Below are 25,210 nucleotides of genomic sequence, written 5' to 3'. Positions count from 1 at the left end.
ACTCAGGACCAATATGTTTTTTGACAAAAAATTCAATCAACGAAGGGTAAACGTTGCCTTTACTAAATACAGATTTGGATCAACAACTGGTACAGCTGGCAGGTAAACATTATTCATGCTATAACCTAAAATAATTTATGGACATGGTGACAGTGACCTATATTATTATTATTATTATTATTATTATTATTATTATTATCATCATCATCACCACATCCTTTGGGATGTGGTCAGCTAAGGTCAAGTATATCCTTAAGACCTTCATTTTCTGTGTAGTTTTTCTAGCTGTATACAGAACTTTGCTTAAAACACATGGTTCGTTTTTATTAATATATTTTTATGTGTGTTTCTTTGCAATGGTTACCTTAAATAAAGTTGTGGCAGTCCCCAACCCCCCCTCCATCTTTCCCACTTATCTGTGTTCATGTGTTTATTATTGATTGCCTATAAAGGTGCAGGGTGATTATCTTAAAGACCCCTTCTCCCTGCACTCATGCAGTTCGTTGCTTTGTGCTGCTATGTACTAATGTGGAAAAAGGACACAGAAGATTATGAGAGGGCCAATGATGTTCAGTAAACCATGGTAGGGTTAACGGTTAACGCATTCTACAAATCAACAATTCAAAAACCACACACAACTTTAAACTTGAGATGTTATTTGTAAAAAAAATAAATCCTAAGGCAGAAAATGTGTTCACATTTGATGTCTGATGCTCTTAGAGCATTGTCTGTACGGTAGAAAATCTCTGAATTGCCACATAACGCCCTAGAGCTAACTCTCCAAGAGAAAGGAAGAACGTACAACCATGAATCTCTTTCTCAGTGTGCCGAGGACAGGATGTCTTTTTCTTACAGTGTGTTCACATTCTAGAACCGTGATGGGCAACCTCATACCGTTCGGGGCCACATTGTACAACTCTCTAACCTTCCAAAGGGCCACACGTTACCCTTAATCTCAGTAATAAGTTGAAACAATACATTTAAATCAAAGAAACACATATCTGTAATAATATATCAGTAGGCGTTTTAGACCAGTGTTACAAGCTATAACAACACATCTGACAATAAAGCAGGAAGGAGCTGGTGGCCACAGGTGAAGACTCGGAAGCCTAGGACCGCCTGTTGTCCATTGCAGTTCTAGTCTAGACAGTAATCACTGATAACATTGTTTATAAAGAGATGCTCGAGAACCCACACACAGTATTATATGTTCCCTTGTGTCCTGCGGTTTCTAGGAAAATAACAGTATTCAATTAATGCATACTATTATAAAAATCATTAACCTTGACTGACATCATTTGTTGTATGGTCGTTTCCATTATTTGTTTTAATGTGACAAAATAAACAGGTACCGGATCTTGAAGTCAGATTCTCACTATCCAGAAAGCTCAGATAACTCAAAATATAAACAAGTAAATAATTGCTGCTGATGATAATCATGTCATACACACAGACATTAACATCACATACCTGAAGTCACTGTGAGGAGCGCCTATACACAAGATAGTGAGGAGGGGATATCATGCATCTGATCACTGAATACCTTCTCCTACAGTCACTGTGAGGAGCACCTATACACATGATAGTGAGGAGGGGGATATCATGCATTTGATCACTGAATATCTCCTACAGTCACTGTGAGGAGTGCTGCTAAACAATGTAATAAGCAGGGGAATGTCATACACACAGACATCCTCTAGGATTTAAGCTCTCACAGGCAGGGTCCTCTACCCTATGTCTCATACCTGTCCTGTCTCTGTGTTCCTCGTTTGCCACTGTTTTCATGTATGTCATATCTGTACCACTATGTTAGGTGCTAAAGAATCCGTGGCGCCATACAAATAAACAATAATAATAATAATAATAATAGCAATCATTAAGCAGCTTTTCCCATACCTCCCAACTGTCCCATTTTACGGTTAGCAGCATGTGCCATGTGTACCACGTGGCAAGCAGGCAATGAATGGAGTGGGGGGGGGGGGGGGTAAGAGGCCACCTAGGGCTTTAGAAATGCTAGCAACAGCCCTGGAAATATGGTCACGCTCCCCGATGTGGCCACAGACCCTCTACTTTGTGTCTCGATTTGAACAGATGCACATTTGGGAGATATGCTTTTCTACAGGCACCATGGATTGCTTACCACCATTGCAGAGCTGGAGTGAGGGTTTGGGGGGGCCCGGGAACTTAAGACAAGGGGCCCTTATGGTTTGAAAGATATTTACTTACCCTATTTTGAATCACATAGTTCTAAAGATACAACGCTATTAGGCTCTTTGATGATCTAAATGAATAATAGTGTTCCCTTGATGAGTGCAATTAATAAGAGTGCCTCCTTGATGATCTAAACTTATAGTAGTGGCCCTTTAACGATTGTAATTAATAATAATGGCTCTTTGATGAGTGAAATTAATATGCCCTTTGATGATCTTTAATAATAATAGAGTCCCCTTCAGTCTTAACAGCCCTGGTAGCACCTACCGCTTGGTCCAGTGGGTCCCATGAGACATGTGGGCCTGGGGTACATGACTCCTGGGCCCCCCTTAACCCAGCTCTGCACCATTGCTCAAAGGGGCAATTCTGCACCATATCAACCAATCAAACATCAGCTTTTATCTGTCATTGTCAAGTTAGACAATGACAACAAATATCTGATTGGTTGCTATGATGTGGAGCAATCTTTTCATCATCACCCCTCACTATGTGGAGTGCAGCTGAGGAGGTAATGTAGAGAACAAAGAGGGAATATTTACATGTGAGATCCAGAAAACACATATAAGCATATAACATATACGTACTATGGATAAAAGTTTCTATACCTGTAGTTAGCTTTAGTCCAGTGGTAGACAAAGAGGTTTCAACCAGGAACACCCAAAATGGTGCGAACAGTATGCTTCCTTTATCTTAACATAAACATATAGGGTCTGATTCATTAAGGAAAGTAACTAAAAAAATGAGTAATTTTTTTCCTGGCTAAAACCATGTTACAATGCAAGGGGGTGCAACTGCAAATGTGTTTACTATTTTGCACATAAGTTAAATACTGGCTGTTTTTTCATGTAGCACACAAATATTTGATAGCTTTACCCTGAAATTTAAAGTTGATCTAGGACATGCCTTACCCCAACTATAAATCTGCCATCATATTTTATGCTGCAATCCCCTCAAATGCAACATGGTTTTGCCAAGGTGTAAAGCTACTCATTTTTTTTGCTTTCATTTTCTTAATGAATCAGGCCCATACGGATTGCTTCCTCTTTCGAAATCAGCACAAACTAAATACATACTTGCCAACTCTCCCGAAAAGCCCGGGAGACTCCCGAAATTCGGGTCAGTCTCCCGGGCTCCAACGAGAGCTGGCATTTCTCCCGTATCCCGGAATTCCCTTGTTAAAATGACGCCATTCACAGAGAATCGCATCATTTTGGCCCCGCTCCCCGCGACAAAACGTTATTTTGCTCGTGGTGGCGATGCCAAAATGACATGATTCAAGGCGCCCCGCCCTCTCTCGCCCATTAGTCAAGCCCCTCTCCCGGACGTTGCCTACTGAAAGTAGGCAAGTATGATTAAATATATATCAAATCAGAGCACATCAGGAAAATCCCTGTAACAGGGCCTGCTAAAGGTTACAGGAACAGTTTATCAACCTTTTACTGCAAACAACAGAGGTCTCTGTGCAGTACGGCCATCAGTGGGGGTTTCTGTGCTATATGGCTGCCAAGTAGGGATTGTGGTCAATGTACTTGGCAATGGGAAGGGTTCTCTGTACAATATAGTTAGGAAAGTGGTCTCTGTGTGAAGTGGGTGAGATTCAAGGGGTTTCTGTTTGTATACTGTGACTGATATTGGGGTCTATAATTTGGACTTCTTCTCTCACTGCTAAATCGGTGGTGAGGACCTGAAAACTGTTTAAGGCCTCTCCAGCCCGTGATGAAACGCCTTAGAATTTAATGTACGACATTTTTTCAACAGGTTCTAGTCTGATACGTGGATCACCCCATGCAAGATCCAATATTAAAGAAACCTTACAGATGTATTTTAAATCACATGGTACTTATAGTGTTATGCTGTTCATCTATGTCTCAATAACTTGCCAGTACCGTCCGGAGTCCATACAGAAACTTTACTCAGTGTTACGAGCCGCGGCGTTGTTCACAGCCGCCGCAGCTCGCTCTCTGTGCTCCCCAGCATCCCGGCCGTCGCCTTGATGACCAGGACGTCACTTCTGAGTCTGGACCGACCGTTGCTAAGGCAGCGCTCTGACACTAATTCCTTCAGCGCCACGTCCTGGCAATGCAGGGAAGCCGGGCGCATGTGCAGCACCCCCACCAGCCTGCAGGCTAATTAATTAACTTGTTATTAAGCAGAGGCTGTGGTTACTTCCAGAGCTAGGCATTTGGTATTTAAGGCAGGGAGGGCTTAGTCTCCCTGACGGGTATAGTGTCCAGTTTCCCTGTCAGCTAACCTGCTCCTGTGCTGTGTTCGATGAAAGCCATTTGGATTGACTTCTGTGTATGACCCCTGCCTGTACATTGGACCTTGCCTGTGACCCTGACCCTTTTGCCTGTACCTTGGAACCCGCTGTGTTGCCTGTGACCTTGACCTTTGGCGTGTTATCGGACCATTCTGCTTGCTAGTAACCTTTGACCTCGGCTTACGTCTGACCATCCACTGCCATCTACTGTGTCTACTGGCCTGCCGCTACGGTTGTGTATTACAAACTTGCACTACGTCTGGATTTAAGTCCTGGGGTCATCTGAGTACTGGTGAGCGTATAAAGCTCTATGGGAAAGGTGGCTGCTAAAGGTGAAGACCTCCGCCAACTAGTTCTGTAAGTTTGTGAACAGACCGTCAGCTTAACACTCAGACAGTCCTGACTACAAGTGAATTATTAATGTTTAACAACACTCAGTCAACATTTATAAAGAAGAATTACATAGGGAACATGTTTTTTTTTTACAAAACCAAGAGAAACTTTTCCCCACTGCTGCCTTAATTTCCATAATGCTCCAGAATTCTCAGCCTGAAGCTGTGTTTGGGTAGAATCTGGTGTAGATAGAGAGTTTTAGTGATCCTTACGGAAATATGAATTTGCATTGTGCTTATAGGAAACACCTCGATAATATAAATGTAAAAAAGAAAAGTACTGAATGTTCTAACTTCCATTGTGTGTTTTATAATACATGTACCAACAGTACCAGTAAATGATTGATCATAATCACGTGCCTTAGATTGAGAAGGTATACTTATAATTCAGTAAGTCGGGATTGAATCAGCAATGTTGGACCGGAATATATTTTATGATTTTCTTTTGTGAACAGTTCAGTTTGTGCTGTATAAATTACATATATCCAATAGCTTAATACATAAGAATCTAATTGGTTTTATAATTGCTTGTTTCCTCCTTTGACACCTGGTGTCTCCTACTACTTTCTTCCGGGGGAGTTCACAAATGAAGCACATTATTCACACATTTGTCCCTGGAATGCTAACAAATTGAGTTTAAATAATGACAAAAACTACAGGTTAAAGGGACACATTTTCAGAACTCACATTCTGTCAACATTGGATTATTATGCAGCACTTCTTGAAACAAATTTAGTAAAACTAAACATAGTATATTAAATAAAGCTGGGGTATTTGTGACATTACAATCTGCAGAGTTCAGCAACAGTTTGAACACTTTCAAAAACAATTTGCAGGATTTTCTCATTAAGTTCTTTTGCTGCTTTCACCTAACTTTAGTATTTGTGTGTCTGGCATTTTAATGTATTATTTTACCATTTGGGACACTTATTATTGCGACTGGATGGCCAACTATGTATATTGAATTTTGTTCTCCTTGTGATTGCCCTTTGTAGATTAGCATAACATATTGGTATGTCCATTGATTTATCCAGGAGAGATTGGAACTAAATGAATCAGGGTCAAATTGCTTGACACTACACGGTGAAATTGACAAATGTACAGTTAAGTACATGGATTCATAAATGTTTTTATAGTTTATATCCTCTGATGAAATAGGCAGAAAATAAAGTGAGAGAAGGAGGGAAACTAGGATCGGAAGGAAGGTGTGGAGCAAGTGGGGGCTGAGGTGGAGAGATTGGGAAGTGAGAGATATAGAAAGAGAGAAAACAGATGGTGAGGGAGAAGGGAGTGAGAGGAAGAGAGAGTAGGGAAGTGTGAGAAAGGGAGAGCAACGAAGAGCTAGAGAGAGAGATACAGGGGGTGAGAAAGGGAGAGGAGATAGAGTGAGGGGGAGAGGAAGATAGAGGCGGTGAGGAGAAACGTAAGGGAGTGGGGAAATGGAGAGACAAGCAGTGAGTGAGAGGTAGAGGATGGGTAAGGGAGAGAGCAGGAAAAAAAGATATAGAGAAAAGGAGAATGAAAGAGAAGGGGTGATAGAGGGGGATATAGGCAAACCGAGAGGGGGTTTCCTAGTCCCCCTCCAAGCCTGGGGAACTGTATTATTGAGATGGCTGGACCCTGCCGCTGCTTCACACGGCTCTGCTTGAAAAGGGAGAGCTGTGTGCATCTAACAGTAGTACATGCAGCATTGCCCATGTATATTATGGGGATAGGAAGAGTTGGAGAGCAGCCAAGCACTGTCTAATATTATAGCCACGCCCTCATGCATGCTGGCCACGCCCACTGGTGGCGTGGTGTGGAATCCCCCCTCTACAATTTCTGCGATTGCCCCTGGGGGTTCATTAGGATGAGCTAGATAGAGGAGAGGAGAAAAAGTATTTCGATAGCACCAGTGCCGAGCATCAACCCAATATATAAATGAAAAATAGGAAACAACCTGTGATATCCAACTAATTGGGGTGCACCTCTCGTTATATTATATACTGAAAAACAGAGAGAAAACGAAAGAAATAATGAGGTGCACTGAAGCTCGCTAAGATGTCACCAATTCAGAGAGTGGGTTCAGAAATAACTTAAAATATAATTTTTATTTAGTCCACTAAAACAGCGAGATAAATAAAATATCAAAAGTTAAAACCAATGTATAATTAAAACTAACTGTATGCATGCCTAGCTATATATAATAAAGGAGAACCATGGATGGATAACCGCTATAATAAGCCTCCTTCAATTGTATATAGAGTAGTGGAGAAAAATCCTGATACGAAACCAGACAGCCTTTCTATCTGGATAATCATAAACCACCAAACTAAATGATGTTTGGCTATTGTTGTTAATCAAGTGGAGGAACAGCACCCGGCTCAATCAAATTATGGGGGGTGTATTGCTGACTACCTCAACACTGCTCCACTAACTCTGGGCTTAATTGAGCAAATTCACAAGTCCATGGGAAAAACCTCCATTCAAAATTAAAGCAATAGGCAAAAAGCATCCAGAGGTGGCGTGGTGTGGAATCCCCCCTCTACAATTCCTGTGATTGCCCCTGGGGGTAAGGGAGAGAGAGGGAGTATATGTATGCTTGAGAGAGAGAGAGAGAGAGATCATGTGCTGGAGGAGTAAAAGAGAGAGGGGGATGGAGAGAGAGAGAAGGATGTTGAGTAACAAAGAGAGAGGTGGAAACAGAAAAAGAATGAGAGAGAAAGTGATAGAGGTAGTGTAAGACCTTTATCACGCTGTCTTCGGCATAGGAGCCATCTTTTTGAAACAATTGGTGGTGCACACGTTACTCCCCACCATATGACAGATAAATGCCAGGCATAGATGTGGATGGTGACAGTGGCAGCACAAATATTGGGTTCGCTGACCCACTCACTCCACCAACAAAGCAGGTGGTCTTCAGTGTCTCACATTTACTGTATTATTTATTTACATTATATTTTTTCTCTATTCCAATTTATCAAGCAATTAAACTTACATAGCAAATGATTGTTAATTACAGGTGTAGAAAAACCCACAAATTGTATTTGCAGCACTTCAGCATTCAGAATTGTGGAAACATTTCACAATATAGCAAATAATTCCATCAATAGGTAGAAGATTATTTAATTTTTAATGAAAAATAATGGTTATTACAGGATCAGTGCTGTCACATGTAAACATTATTTCAAAATGGTGTCTTTTTTTTGTATAATGAACAGGGACCTCTATCCAATACACTGGGGCGCTGGGTGCCAAAGTTCCACTTCAAGGGTCCTATCTTGCTTATCACCATAAAATCTCAGGGGTTCAGGGAGAGCCCCATCGCTTTTCAGATTGATTTTTTTCCATATATTTATTTTACTTCTCCAGTTTGTGAACCAAGGACCTACCATGAGGTCTATGGAGGGGAGGCCGTGGGGAAGGGGGAGGGGGGTCGTCACATTATTGCTGGAGGATTCCCATATACAATAATGGTAAAGTAATTGGAATTACATCAATAGACTAGTTCTGGTCACTCTTGTTTGTACAACGGGAACATGTTCTACAATGTACCATAAAACTGCTGGCTGTAAAATAACTTTTTTTTTTTACAATGAAAGAGTTTATTTAATAACATGCTGCAAGCCACATAAATATATAGAGGCACACAAAATAAAAAACAACACTCTATACCAGTGATTCCCAACCAGTGCAGTCCTGAAAGAACTTGAACATATAAAATGGGAATGACACATGTTATACATGCTATGTGATAACTAGCTGCAGTTAAAGGACTTAGAACAGGGCTGTCCGGGTACTTTTTGAGGGGGACACTACCTGCTGGGAGCCTGTTTTTGCAGGTCAAAAGCTATTCTGAAAATGAAGCCACCCAACAGAAATGCACATAGTAAGTCAAGCGCTGGGACACCTACAGTACTGGACAGTACAGTAGGTACGTGGATAAACTTGCTGGTACTAATGTCCACCATATGTTTAATGGTACATCCAAACATATATATGTAGAGTATAGTTCCACCTATGCATAGGTAATAGTTGTCATCTATAGCTCCTTTATATCGTGTATCCGCTTATTGAACTTAAAGTCCATGTAGATGGTAATAGAGCATAACCACGTGTGGCTGTCTTAAAGCAACCTATGCACTCCGGAAAATAGGGAATAATAGGGCTTACCCGGCTTGATCTGCAACTTGGAATATAACCGAGAAACGAGTACACTATTCCGTCCCCTCCTAGGCAGTTTCCAAGGATGGAGCGAGACGGAGCTTGCCCAAGCTGGATCTGTGATCCGAGGAGTGCATATGACGCAAACACGTTCTTCCGTCAACACGTGTATAGGGATACACCCCTTTGTTGCCCAGGATTGGATACGTGAAAACAACCCTACAGAGTCTATGGAACCTTTATATTAGACTGATTTCGGTTCATATCTGTCATCTAGCTAGCTCCTGTATTATTAAGCTTTGTACGGACAAGGCCAAAAGTTTTGAGAATGAGACAAGTATTGGTTTTCACAACATTTGCTGCTTCAGTGTTTTTAGACCTTTTTGTCAGATGTTGCTGTGGTATACTGAAGTAATATTACGAGCATTTCATAACTGTCAAAGGCTTTTATTGACATTTACATTAAGTTTATGCAAAGAGTCAATATTTGCAGTGTTGACCCTTCTTTTTGAAGACCTCTGCAATTCGCCCTGGCACGCTGTCAATCAACTTCTGGGCCACATACTGACTGATGGCCGCCCATTGTTGTCTTATCAATGCTTTGAGTTTGTCAGAATTTGTGGGGTTTTTTTTGTCCAGCTGCCTCTTGAGGATTGACCACAAGTTCTCAATGGTATTAAGGTCTGGGGAGTTTCCTGGCCATGGACCCAAAATTTTGATGTTTTGATCTATAAGTCACTTAGTTATCACTTTTGCCTTATGGCAAGGTGCTCCGTCATGCTGGAAAAGGCATGGTTTGTCACCAAATTGTTCTTGGATGGTTTTAAGAAGTTGCTCTTGGAGGATGTTTTGATACCATTCTTTATTCATGGCTGTGTTCTTAGGCAAAATTGTGAGTGATCCCACTCCCTTGGCTGAGAAGCAACCCCACATATGAATGGTATCAGGATGCTTTACTGTTGGCATGACCCAGGACTGATGGTAGCGCTCACCTTTCCTTCTCCGGACAAGCGTTTTTCCAGATGCCTCAAACAATCTGAAATGGGATTCATCAGAGAAAATTACTTTACCCCAGTCCTCAGCAGTCCAATCCCTGTACCTTTTGCAGAATATCAGTCTGTCCCTGATGTTTTTCCTGGAGAGAAGTGGCTTCTTTGATGGCCTTTTTGACACCAGCCCATCCTCCAAAAGTCTTTTCTTCACTGTGTGCGCAGATGCACTCACACCTGCCTGCTGCCATTCCTGAGCAAGCTCTGCACTGGTGTTGCCCCAATCCCGCAGCTGAATCAACTTTAGGAAACGGTCCGGGCGGTTGCTGGATGTTCTTGCGCGCCCTGAAGCCTTCTTCACAACTATTGAACCTCTCTCCTTGAAGTTCTTAATGATCCGATAAATGGTTGATTTAGGTGCAATCTTACTAACAGCAATATCCTTGCATTTGAAGTCCTTTTTGAGCTAGCAATTATGACTGCATGTGTTTCCTTGCAGGCAACCATGATTAATAGAGGAAGAACAATGATTTCAAGCACCACCCTCCTTTTAAAGCTTCCAGTCTGTTATTCTAACTTAATCAGCATGACAGAGTGATCTCCAAGCTTGTCCTCGTCAACACTCACCTGTGTTAGCGAGAGAATCAATGACCTGATGTCAGATGGTCCTTTTGTGGCAGGGCTGAAATGCAGTGGAAATGTTTTTGGGATAAAGTTCATTGTCATGGCAAAGAGGGACTTTGAAATTAATTGCAATTCTTCTGTTGACTCTAAATGACATTCTGGAGCATTTTCAAATTGCCATCATACAAACTGGGGCAGCAGACATTGTGAACAATAATATATGTGTCATTCTCAAAACTTTTGGCCATGACTATAGATACTGCATACATGTTGTATGAGTATAATTGCTCCTGTCTGAGCCCGCACTCAATATCTAGCATTCAAAGCACCCATCTAACACCACCCCTAAATGTACAAAAACAGACAATTCTATTTTTAACAGCCAGGCTATATAAAACAAAACAAACAAACAAACAGTACTTGATAAAGGGAATTGTAAAAGGAAGCATCTGTGCATTATTTAGAACACTGCGAGAATACAGTTTCTTTCCCTGAACTGTGGGAAATATCTTCAACTGCACTGTGAACTGTATCATCTTTGCAGCACATGTTATTCCCAGAATTCTCAATAGAAATACAATAGTTCAGTTATTTTCTGGGGCAACTAATAACTATGTTTGGTAAATCACAAATAACCTTAGCAAAACTTTTACAGATTTACAGTTAAACAAACTAAAGTTTGGGGGAAGCGAGGTCTAGAATATTCACTAATTGCTTCACTTTTCCTATTTCATGTACCTATACTTTTTCTACAAAGCCCGGAAATTCCAGGGTCCAGACAAGAAGTAACTGAGCTTAGACACATAAAAGAACAGGTAGTGAAAGCTGTAAGAACAGGTAGGAGAGAGCAGGACAGTCTACCAAATGACCTGATGCTGGGGAGATTTTGGGTAACTGTCCAGCTCAGTCAGGACTTTCACCTGGCTGCTCATGGAAGGGAAGCTGTGTCCACCTAATGATAGTGTACGCAGTATTGCCCGTGTATTTGAAGTGGATGGGAAGCGGTTGCAGAGAAGCTAAAATTATAGCAAGGCTCTTTAATTTTCCATTCACTAAAACTTGCAATGCCCTAACTATCGTTGGTCACCGAACTGCCATTCATGAGCCATAGCAACCCTTTATAGTTTGCTAAACTGGTGCTCAATGCAAGGTGATATTATTTTATCGCAGTTTTTTCCTCAAAATGCTGATGTCCCATGAATGATTCTGTATAGTGGCTCTATCGAGGGTCGTCTTCTAGAACCTGCAGGGCCCGATTCATTAAGGCGCAAAGCTGGTGATTTGCTGCACTTAATGAGCACAATTACTCTGTGCATGCCCAGAACCAGACCATAGGCCATAGAAGCCAGCAACGTTCAAATCATCTTCAAGTGCTAATGACCCTTACTACAGCCTACGATTTCAGGGGCGGAATGGTGAGGGGAATGGGCGTATGCACATAATCAATGTGCCAAGATCGCACGCACGAGCCTCCAATTCAAGCTTTGGGCATCTCAAAAGTACCTGGTTTTCAGTCGTATCATTTGCACCAGATACATGTCTGGTCTAAATGCTGATTACTAGTGATGATAGCTGAGTATGCTGCTAGAACATGTGTTTGTAGTCAGGAGCAACTGTAAAATGTTTTTATGTACAGTAGACATTAATTACTCCTGATTTTGGGTCAGTTAGTTGCGATTAGGCATACACAGTGGATGCATATGTTGTACAACAGTTACCTTACACATATATCAAGAGCATTTGAACCATTGTTAAATCTTTCAAATTTGCATAAGATGCAAAATAAGATATTGTGATGGCTGTTTAGACTGAGTACCATGCCACAAACAAAGCTTAGTAAAACTCTGAACAGGTAATTGCAAAAAGATAGTCACGTTAACTTTAAATAAATCAATTCATCAAATTAAGATAACTTTCTGGTGAAATTAAGCCTTATTCACTTACTTGATACAAAATTACCAATAATTATCATTTCAAACTAAAACCTAAAACACCCATATGAGCCCATAAAATATATGTATATATAGTGTAACCAGGTTAGGGGAATATGTGCAATCTCCTGGGGTAGATGGTACTGAACATCAGCAGCAGAGTCACACAAATCCAAGGTTATTAGTAAAACTAGTCTCTGTCAGTTTTATTAAGCAAAAAATAAATAAAGAAAACCTCAAAATAAAGGCCTTGCCCGTCCAGCACTAACTAAACACACAGGAACACCCTCTCACATGTGAAGGACCTTGTGTCCCACACACAAATAAAATATACAGCTAATTGGTCACCATTTGCAGTGCCTCTCAGAAGATGTCCAACCTCCTTCCCAGATCTGAGAGACAGAGGAAACAGCCTAGCAGATTTTTATCAGCACTTTGCAGGTTCAACTTTTAACCAGTCTGCTGTAAGACTGGGACGATGTCTTATAAATGGAGCCCACCCTTCTCTCTCTATTTACAACCCAGGGACCGTTACCAGCTTTTCCTAAAACTAAACATTCTTAGGGAACCTCCTTCCCACACAAAGCAATCTCCCTGGGGATTAAAAGCATATAAGACAGACAGCCTGATGGATGCATATCTACCATTTATCACTTTCCCAATGCTTTGTCACAATAGATATAACTGGTTGCTATGAGGTACAACACATCTGATCCCCACTGCCATATTAGCAAATAAGGCCACATACCTAAGTGTGATATGTTAGCATTAGGGTTTCACATACTTCTGTTTCTAGCATGTTCACTAGTGATTGTACTTAACTGTAGGTTTCCCTAATACATTTTTACACAAATAATGCAAAAACACACAATGTATTCTGAAATAAGAAAGTAATGCTCTAGTAAAATGAGTATGGTGACAATAGAAACAATGCATTCTAATGTTAAACTTACATTCGTTAATCTAGAGATAAAAATGCTAATTACATGCAAGTAATAAACACCAGCGCCTATGAGCACTTGTGTTTGTGTCACATAAAATAAGATTTAAAATAAAAAAGAATTGCTCCTCTCCCCGTGAGAATGTAACATATTCTTTAGCTGACTTCCAAAGTCTGCAATGATGAAATTCTTTAGGCATCTGTTGTGATCCTTTGTTTTCATTAAGCGACTTGATAGGACGTACTGTTCCAATCTAACTGTTCATCCCAATTTTGTTTGTTTAATTTGAATTGGAAGACTATCGATAAATCACTTCCACAATTTGGCTGTTCTGCAGAAGCACTTTCCCATTATATAAAACTAACATTGCAGTTACTCAGTAAACAGAGAAAAAAAACATTAAATATAAATGAGTGATTAGAACACATTTAAAATTTAAAAAAACATTTCCCTAGGTTTAAAGGAGAAAAAAAAGAAAAAGAAGCATTGCTTGGGCAGTCAGTAATATACTGTATAGTGTATTCAGCTGCTCTTAGTAGCCTCATCACTACTCTGTGTAGTTGCTGGAGTTGACTGAGCTAAATTACTATTTGCTGCTGTTAACATTCTAATGCTCTGATTGGCTACAGGTTGTTGTGGCCCAATCCATTTCATCTTATGCTCATCGATGTGTTTTGAGATAAGAATACAACAGGTGCTCTGATTCTGTCCAATGCAATAATATTCAGAAGGACACTTAGGTCCTTTAAGATCACCTAAAGTAGATATATGACAGAGCTGGGCATGTAGGCACTTGGTAGAATCGACAGGTATTGAACAAAAAAATGGAAACACCTGCTAGACTACCCTGGTCGCCTATAATTATGGCTAGCATGGCTGCAAGTATAGACTGCTTTGATAGAGGTGATTGCAATGATGTGTTTGGAGGAAATTTCTGTGACAGCTCAACTTGCTAAAGTTTGACAGACAGCAGTGCCTAAGTTGGTGTCAGCAAGGAACTCAGATGGAAAAAATCCTATCAGCAATGGTAACCAGTGGGACGAAGCCCATACTCAATGATCATGATATCTGTACATTCATTGAAGGCAAAACAGGAGAGCATCTGCTGGTCAATTGTCAGCAACTTTCAACCTCTTATACAAGCAGCTAGTTTCATAATAACAGTCTGACAAGAACTGCGAGTTCAATTGTGCAAACAAGCACAGGTAATGGACTACTGAGCAGTAAAGGAAGGTGATACGGTGTGCTGAATCATTCATCATTTCCGTAACCAATGAATGCCTATTATAAGTAAATTTATGTTGTTTCCATTTTTGTCCACCAACTGTTGACAATTCAGTAGGAGAATAGAGTTTGAGAGTCCTGATGTACTGTGTGCCAACCCCTCCTGTACTCTGCTATAACCAGGTTTCAATATTATTACCGTTGATGCCCTCACACCTTTAGTTCATATTCAAACAGGTAAAAAAGAGTCTTGGGGGTTAATGTATCAAGCTGCAAGTTTCCGGTGGATTTGAAAATCCTATAGCAACCAATCAGATTGTAAATAAAATTTATTTAGTACATTCTACAAAATGACAGCTAGAATCTGATTGGTTGCTATAGCCAACACTTTTCAAATCCACCGGAAACTCGCAGCTTTATACATTTACCCCTTGAGGATATTGGAGAGTCAAATCTGTTAGACCATATGTAACTGACTTTTCAATTACAAAAATCTAATAGCCATTACATTTATACCTCTGCATTGGCATGGAATACCACCAATCATAGCTTACAAAATGAAATTACATAATTTACATAAAGCACATTTATGTGGAATGCCTATAATTATGGGAAGTAGTGAAGTTAATTTTTAGAGCATTATTCTAAGTCCAGAGACCCCTCTTGTATTCAGTATTCATCTCCGCAGGTATAACTAGTTTTGTGGTGGGTGGGTCTATGACAACAGCACAGAGTAGCAATGTGAGCCTCCCATCACACTGATGCAGAAAGATTGGAGTGTCAGATATACTTTTATATGAACAAAGTTCACTATACACTAGAGTCCTTACAAAATAACTGTCTGCACTGTATATAATAAAAGTATGTTTTTAAAACTAAAGTAGAGGAAAACAGTATGGCTCTTTTATCTGTGCCCGTCAATAAAATCCCATAAGATTATATAATTAGTGAATAGTGAAATCCCGAGTATGTATGCTTTTATGTATCTTAGAGTTTGCACTTTCTATTCTTCTTTATTTTGGTCTTCTATGTATCTGTTTACATGTGTAGCATCATAAGAGTAATAGTACTTAAAGGTTTGCAGTAAAAGTACATGATTAAAATTAAATAAAATGTCAAAAATAACAGGATCCTAAATAATGTTTAGTAAAACATATGAGTCATTTTCTTTGCACAGCTTGAAAAAATTGAATTACCAGCGATAGACTTTATGAAACACTGTCCCTTGTGGCCTCAACATCATTAGAATTTACAATGCAACAATGGTTCAACTATGAATCTCTGGATCATGGGGTACTCTTGTTCAGTTCATGATATATTGCCTTAAAATAAATACTATATATATATATATATATATACATACAGGAAAAAACTTAGATCAGACTATGCTTAAAGTTGACAGTGCCCTAAGCACTATTATTATTATTATTGGTATTAGAACACCATCCATGCTCCTGTCATTCGTTCCAACAATGCCTCTTTTATAATGTTTACTGTGCAACATAGATTATTGCTAGACAACAGTAGCAAGAACACTCTGCCTCCCAGAAATGTAAAATGGAAAAACAAAATATTGCTACTTTGTGGCCAGCGCTGCCTTAGGCTGCTGCCTAGTTTGCCAATAATATAGGTATCAATTTCAAAATAGAATGAAAGAACTCACCTTCTAAATAACAGGCCAGTGTAAATGATATATCATCCAAAGCGATGTCAACTGTTTTGTCCCCTCCTACTTGAGCTTCAAATGCCACCTGAAAGGGACTGCCGCTGGACAGGATAACACTGCCGTACATCCACCTGCGCTCCGCGCTTTCAGTCGCTGACCACAAAAGAATGTTCAGTCTGTACTGGGTGACTATATATACCTGTTACAAATAAAAACAGTTTGTGTGTCACTGAAGTAAAAAAAATCAAAACTATCATTAATCACAATTTGCAGGATTTAGACTGATCTCCAGCACCCAGCGTTCTATGTGCTGATTGATGATATAGACAGTGTCAACCAGACTGCAATTTATGTTGATGATAAAACCAATCACTCTTGCTTTAAAGGGTTGTCCGTGATGCATGAAAACCTATCATAAAAAAAAGTGAATGACTTTGAGAAGCTGCAGAAGGCAAACACCTAAACAATCAATTCTGTCTCATTCCAGTAACACAATAAGATGATGTTAAAAAGGGAAATGTTTGGAAACATTATATTCAAATATGTGTTTCTGCATATTAAAATGTTATTTAGAGTAGCCCAGGAAAAAGTGATATTCAGTGATGGAGTTAATCAGAGGGACTCCTATGAAAATTTTTGTTTATGTTTCATATATAGCAGTTATGCAAATTTGTTTAATAGTTTGAACTTTAGATCAATATACACTTTATGTAATATTGTAAGAAAGAGAGTTTCCCCATCAGATTACTTTAACACATTTTTATTTTCTGCCTGCCTTCCTGCAAATTGCATTACTTTAACTTTCTGACTTTGTGCTGTGTTTATCAGCAATATATATAATATTTACCAGGCAGACTAGTTTGTTTTTGCAACTCACTGAGACATATTCAATTTTCCGCGTTACCGCGTCTAGCTACCACCGGCAGCAGAACACCTTGGGGCATATTCAATTGTCTGCGTTACTCGCAAAAGTAACGCGGCTTGCGCACTATTATCGTTATTACGGTAATAGTGCACGTAATTACCGTCATTACGGTACCTTTAACGCCGGCTTTCAGCTCGCAGCTATCTGAGCTGCGAGCTGAAAATCGGCTTAGACTTACGATAATTACGGTAATAGTTTTAATGCCATGTTACTTTTGCAAGTAACACGGACAATTGAATATGCCCCACTGAATAGTCTATCATATCCAAGGCCAATAAAAATAAAACACATCTGCCTATTTGATGAAAAAAGAGCATAGAAGGAAGCAAGAAAAATAAATCGATGTATTTAGTGTACCCTGATAATTATAGTTATTTGATGGCTGATATACCCTTTAAGCATAGTCTAAACCTTTATCATCGCTTATCCTATGCTAAATGCATGACTAGGGCTGTATGAAACACCATCATTTCTGTTCACTGCGATGCAGATGACTTCAGGCTCAGAGGTTGCAAATTGCGGCAATTTCATTCAGATTCGAAAATGAAAGAAAAAATTTAAAGGCCTGTACGTTTAATGGGACCTGACTTGCAGGCAGACTAGCAACATGTAATTAAACAGTCCCTACATAAAGGAACCTGTGTAAAATAAACAAAACATTGTTTCCCCCTCCTACCATGGAATTTTTGGCAAAACAGGAGTGATTCACAAACTAAATTGCTAATGGTGGATCTTAAAATTCAGCCAAATTTCAGAAAAGGCTCAATTTATTCAACCCATCTCTATTCAAGACCAACCTAACACCAAGGTTTACTAATTCCCATATTCCCTCAACAAAGTAATCCATCCCAATCTCAGTTTTAGTTACATTTATTAAGAGTAATGCACAAACACTCATGGGCAACCACTGTGCATGCACCAGGATAAGGCCATGGCACTTGTTTGTGTGCACTTTTGGCTCAATTTGCATCTAAGGTGCAACTAGACTGTTGTCCTCAAAAGGGCCATGGCTGAAGTCACACGCAGGCCTGGATGTAACATATTTGCCACCCAAAGCCCTTTCATCGTAGCGCTCAACATTGCAGAGCTCCATGATGCCAACCTCCAACATCTGCATGAAATAGATAACTGTATTCTACCAGGAAATGGGAATGCTGGTGTGTTTTGGTATATAATTACAGTCATACATAACAAACAAATGTTAATATTATGAAACACGAAATAGCCTTCTCCATCCTACGGCCAAGCCTAAATGGCCTTTCCGCAAACCTACATCTTGTCTCGTAAAGAAATTGTAATAAATACAGGAGGAGCTGCACTCAAAGACAAAGAGAGGACTACTTTGGTTCAAAATCTGCCGTTGCAGTAAAAATGATCAGGGTTCAGCTCGAACAACTCTCAGCTTCAGATAATGAGGAGTACCCCCCTTATTTCCTAGACATATAGGGCATGTTTAATTAAAGAGGGGTTGTCCGAAAGTGGGAAAATCCTTTAACAAAATTAAAACTTAGTGAAAATTAAGTGAAATGAAAAATACATTAAGTATGATACCTTGTATGTTATCTTACAATTATAATTCACTTACTCCAAAAAGACTATGTCATTTTATAAGTGTAATAGTTTATGCTCACCTTCAGTGTTCCAGACTGTGGAGGTCCTTGTATGTAGTACCAAAACCGCACTCTGCATGTCTCACGAGTGGCAGGAAAATAATTGGTTGTAAATATTCGTGCAGTGTCCCCAGCCTTACAATTGGATGTGTCAACGCGAAGAAAGAAACCTCTTCCACCTTTTAAATGAAAAGTATGGACACCCGTGTCACAACAAAGATATACTAAAGCAATACATAGTTACCGTCCTCCCACTAACATATTAAGCTATATACATTATTTTCTATACTCTTTATGCTCCATGGTTTACTGGATTACATTACATGGCATTCTATAGTGATGACGGGCACAGTCGTTATTTGGTTTCCTGCGGAAACTCTGATGGTATCGTGACCATGATTTCTTGACAGGTGGAAGAGTCACTGGGTGTAAAATGTCCTAGACTATCTCTCAGCTGCTATAGTTACCACTCAGTACTGATGGTACAGCATTAATGGTTCTAGCCAGTAATATACATAGCACTTCTAAAATGTACACTGAGTATATTATTAGTGCTACTATTACTGGCACACTGTACTCATACCACCTCATCCTTCTTCTCTGTCCTAATACTGTTACTCCCCCAACAATGTTCAATGTCACCAGGCATAGGCACCTCTGGCTCCTAATTGGTCACTGCCAATTACAAACTGTCAGCCCACATGCTTACCTCCCTTGATGTGTGATACTGAGTGATGCCTCGGTAGCACTCTCTATTCTCACCCCTAAATACCAGAATTAAAGACCTCAGAACCCATTGAAGATGCCATTTGTTGGCAAAATGGGTTAGATTACAAAATGCACTGCAACACTACAGTTTGTTAGTCCTACTATAGTATTTGTTATATACATTATTGATGTATGCTTTTTATACTGTGAAAGTCAAATAATTGGATGAAGTAAACTAAATTAATTAATATTGTTTTACCGTGTGATTGCGATTAATACAGCAAGTGTTATGATGATTAATAACACACATTTACATTCGCACTTACACTTGTAAATAATATACATTTATTAAGGTTCCAATCCTCATTTAATCTTAGTAAAAATTTATTAGAGATTATTTATATATGGATAAAACTATTGTAAAGGTATTAATGGTTCAGGTCTCCTAAAAGGTAAAGAGTTTAGTCTAATTTTAAAGCTTATTTCACCAGCATTAACCTGGTTTTGACAGAGTAGCAATCGCATCTAGCGGTCGCAAGTTATGAACAATATGAGATTAATACTCAAAAGTACTTTGTTTGGTGGGTCAGTTTGAACCGGTTATTCGGTGGGAAGACATGTAGACAACAGTTGGGGGACGTTGCCCCCCACCCTTTGAAGCATCGTTAACCCGTTTCACCCACTGGAGCATCGTTAACCCAGGACTAATAAAGACCTCTCTGTTATCTGTGTACATAGTGACATCAGTGTTATTTTGAAAACTGAAGCTGCATATAAGCAAGCTTTCCTGGGTCATTTTTCTCTACCTTCCTGACTGCAGACTACATGAACCTGGGCCCAGGTGAAGTACTAGCGAAAATGTAATGTATTTGGTTTTTATACTTTCCTGCTTTATTGTAATATCTTTTATGTGCTATGATGGCTTGCTGTAAATCCTGCTATATTTTGCAATTAAATATCTTTGTACGTTGGAACTATAATAATCGCATTGGACAATGTTTATTGGTAAGCAATAAAATTACTTTAATACTTTTATTTTTATTTTAGTTTATTATTATGTTTATTATAATTTATTGCTAATTAATACTGACTTATTCTAATTTATGGTACTCATGATACTATTATTCTATGCAAAACTCTAGTATCAATACTCACATTCTTCTACCACTTACAATGCAATATTCTTATCAGTCACATATCTGCATTTTACTATAACACCCCCACTCCATTCACAACTATACACTCTAAATCATAACCTTACCATGCTATCCATTTATTCAGTTCTGTATTTCTTTTTCCATTTAATTTTATTCTATTGCCTCATTTTTATATTGTATCTTACTACTTTACAGTATCCCTCTCCTTCTCCTGCACTTGATACAGTCTATGAGAATCACATTGGATCTCACTATCATTTATCATTAACCTATTCTACCTCTTTACCTAAATACCATGTCCGGAATCCAGGGAGAAGCATTCACCGCTGTACTCTAGGTAACTCACTGGACCCAGACCAGAGGATCAGAACCAACCACACTAGACATCCAACCAAAGGATCACAACACACACACAAATTCCACCAAGTGCTCCACTGCAACAATAAGCTAAGTATCACCTTCACTAATCTTACTAGGCGTAGGATGAACACACCACTTCACATTAGCAAAGCTCAAAGGTTTATCCCACTACTGTATTCTAAGGGTGTGCACCTGAAAAGGGCCTCAGTTCAGTCCCACAGTGGATTGAAACCAGATCCAATGGCTGCCAATTTTAAGTTGCTAATGTACTACCCAAGGGCCCTATGGAATAAACTGACAGCACTCACCTCCAGCTGTCCCTGCTATCTGGTCAAATGCAAGTCCCTACCAGCATCCGAGGCACTTTGCTGATCGGAATCAAAGTGCAGTGAGATGCAGCTCGATGTTGTCCAGATCCTCTATACATGGCTTGGACTGTTTTCCAAGAAGTGCATAGACTGTAGTCCAAAGTGCACCTTGCTGTACTATCGTCTGCTCAGCGAGGTCCAAGGCGGACTGGGACCACTGATAGACACTGTCATTCAAACAAACGACAGGGACAACACTTTTCGCAGAGAAACTATTTTAATTATGCTTCCTCTGACTTATTTAATGATATACTGAAAAAAATAATAATAAACCAAACTAAAATGTAAATTAAATACTAAATATATTTGCTTTTGGGTCGTAATAACTTATCCTAATGCAATTTTTTTAAATCTATAATTCACTTTAATATATATATATATATATATATATATATATATATATATATATATATATATATACGTTGAGAAAACAGTCTTTTTCCCAATTGGTACTTTTACTTTAAGGAAATTGTTTTCTTGTTCCTGTGTAGTCCACCTGCCATTATAGAACACCTAATAAGGCAACTTATAGAAAGAGGAACCTCCTTTACTGATGCAAACAGTGATTGAGAACGGAAGAGATATAATGATCACAACAACAACATCCTACACATCTTAGATCAAGGCAATGATTTCAAATGATTCATAAAAATGAAGTAAAAAACCTCCAATAACCTCACAAAGCTGAAGTGGTTATTTGAGATTTGAGTGCTACAACATTCTATTTCTCGATTGAGAACTTAGATTGCAGGCCTATTTATCCACTAAATTATTGAAATGTATTTCTAGGTAGAAAGGTAATGTAGGCTCTATAAACGGAAAACATTAATACATCCAATATATTTCTTTATTTGAAATCACTTCAGCCCTCTTTTGTATTTCTGAAGCTTCTGGCTTCAAAGCGAGGTAATCCTTTGAAGGGCAATTTACAATTAGCTGGATAATACGGTGACATTGACCCTGGTGCATTGTGGAAAGGGACATTTATTTTCTTTTCATGTTTTTCTGCAAACTACAGTGTTTTGTTTCTTTCATTCTAAACACTTTTATGTTTCCCTTTTCCCCTATATATAGCATAATATACAGTGCATATCTATCATTGTTCAAAACTCTATTAGGAAAGAAACTAAACTCCACAACAAACCAGAAACAGGTATCGATGTTATAAAGATTTATAAGTCAAGGTGCAAAACAAATACATGCAAAATATTGGCATATATAAATAGGGGAGAAACAGCCGCTGTCCAATTGGAGATTTAGATTAAACAAAATAAAACAAGTAAGACCAGGGGGTAAATGTATCAACTGAGAGTTTGCCGGCAGGTTTGAAAAGTGGAGATGTTGCCTATAGCAACCAATCAGATTCTAGCTGTCATTTTGTAGAATGCACTAAATAAATGATAGCTAGAATCTGATTGGGTTTTCAAACCCGCCGGAAAACTCTCAGCTTGATACATTTACCCCCAGAGCTAGTATCTCTTATCTCTGTATAATACTCTTATCAAGTACCTAAATGTATATATACAAGTATTCCGAAATTTGAATAAATATCATAGTATATTTTATTTTTAAAAGATAATAAAAATTAATTAAAGGTCAACAAATTTCAGTTCAATAGGTTTCCTCAAAGATTTATCATTTGAGATATGCTCAGTCTATTGGACCTCTATATTGATTCTCAGTTAATCACAGTATTACACATCCACTTTTATTGTTAGTTCTTATAAAAAATATGCACCTATTATCATAGGACCAGATGACATTTATTATCCAAAAGTTCAAATTGCCTTTTGAACAGCAAATTTTCCATCCAGTGGGAATATATAGGAGAATAGATCTGTGCGATTTCATTCATTTAAGGATATGTATATAATAAATGATAGAGCACCTCATTGATGCTATATGTACAATGATTTCCTCTGTTGATTAGTGCATCCTGCGAGTGCATCTGTCTCACACAACAATCTATGGCTCATTCATCGACAATGTGTGAGTCAATTCAATGGTCTCATAGATTAACCTACTGACGCATTTCTTTGCATATTACTTCAGAGGTGTAACAATGGATATCCATGGGGAGGTTTATAAACTTCCCTTATCTAATGAGAAGTGTTCATAACTTAACTGTGCAGCTGTATTTAAAGGTATCACATACATTTAACTCATGTCAAACTATTTACAACAGTACCGTTCATATCTGTATTCATTCAAAAGGTAATATATGCATGGGTTCAACTCTCATAATGCTTTTAAGATTAGAAACTATATTATAATCCACCGGAAGGGATATTCGCTATTCCTAACAGGAGACCAATCTTAAAGGAGCATCATATGCATAACAAAATTTTTACTTTTTGATAATAAATGTCTTTTGGTCCTGTAAAAACGGTGTATATTCTAAAAATGCATGTGTAATATGGTGATTAACTGTGAATCAATATAGAGATTCAATAGACTGAACACAAATGATAAATCTCTAAGTTAAGCTATTGAGTTGCAATATATTGACTTTTAATTACTTTGTATTTTCTGTTTAACAATAAAATATACTATAATATGAAACTCATTTCTGAATACTTTTGTGTATACTGAGGTAGTTGATTTATTATTTACTATTATACAGAGATATGAGACAGATATTTGTGTGCATTTATTATTATAAAATATGATTAATCAACCAAATTGTTACTTTTTGGAGTGTTATTTGATCCAAGACAAAACAAACTTGAAGCTTCTCTAAATAAAGGGTCTATTAGTAAGATCAAAGTAGATCTTAGTGCAAATATAGCATTTTACCAATAATTCACCCTCAAACCCCCCCCCCCCCCATCCCTGTTTTCCTGTAAAATCCAATGGATCGGATGCACAGGACCCCAATGGTTCAGGACCTATACACTATAGCTAGTAATAAATAAAAAGCCTGGAGATGTTTGCCTGTACAAGTTAGCAGTTAAGCTTATTAGACAAGTCATGCTGCATTCCAATGAGCTAATTTGTCAATCAGTCAACTCAGGCTGCCTACCTCCAAACTCTCCCAGAGAAGTAACCATTACCAGTACCAGCAGGGGTGTGTTGTGCTAAAAGGTGGAAGTCTCTAACATAAAATCCCACGGTTCTACTAGTCACAGTATGTTATCCATAAATGGTCTCATTTAGAGACAGAAACAAAGCATAAAAAAAGAAGTAGTTTTGCACCTTTGCAAAACCAAGCTGCCCTGCAATACAAAGAGGAGGGATTTAAAATGTGAGAATGTGTCCTAGCTCAACTCTAAAATGCAGTGTAAAATTAAAGCTGCCCAGTATTTGTGTGCTACATGCAAAAGCTACCAGTAATTTTCCTGCATGCAAAAAAAAATAAATGCAATTGCACAATTCGCATTGCAACATGGTTTGTTCACGAGCAAATTTGCTCCTTTTTTTTTGCTTTTCTTCTAAGCCTAAATGAGACTCCAAATTTTTAATTTGTATTGCTTCATCCCTTAAAAAAAGCTTTCAAAAGTATGATTGTTTTTTAATAAGTCTTAGTCATGTATGAGTGCATTTTTATACACAACAAACTCCTGGGATTGTTGACAGTTAGGCATTAGTAGACAGAAGAATACATTTGATATGCTAATGTATTTGCCATACAAAAATAGATAGGGTTATTAATTATTGACAGAGAAATGTTTATATTGCAAATATACCCTAGGTTTATATAC

At 38.6% G+C, this 25,210-nt stretch overlaps 1 protein-coding gene across 1 annotated transcript in view; it reads right to left on the bottom strand.

Moving 5' to 3' along the window:
• MALRD1 (MAM and LDL receptor class A domain containing 1) overlaps positions 1-25,210 on the bottom strand; it is a 334,428-nt gene that overhangs the window by 67,929 nt on the left and 241,289 nt on the right. The window contains exons 31-32 of the mRNA XM_075211472.1: positions 18,938-19,095; positions 16,379-16,580 (exon numbers count right to left, since the gene is read on the bottom strand). Coding sequence (XP_075067573.1) covers positions 16,379-16,580; positions 18,938-19,095 — 360 coding nt within the window. The remainder of the gene's footprint in view (positions 1-16,378; positions 16,581-18,937; positions 19,096-25,210) is intronic.

Source organism: Mixophyes fleayi, chromosome 5 (assembly GCF_038048845.1).
Source record: "Mixophyes fleayi isolate aMixFle1 chromosome 5, aMixFle1.hap1, whole genome shotgun sequence".
Lineage (NCBI taxonomy): Eukaryota > Metazoa > Chordata > Amphibia > Anura > Limnodynastidae > Mixophyes > Mixophyes fleayi.
This window is presented reverse-complemented; position numbering and strand designations above follow the sequence as displayed.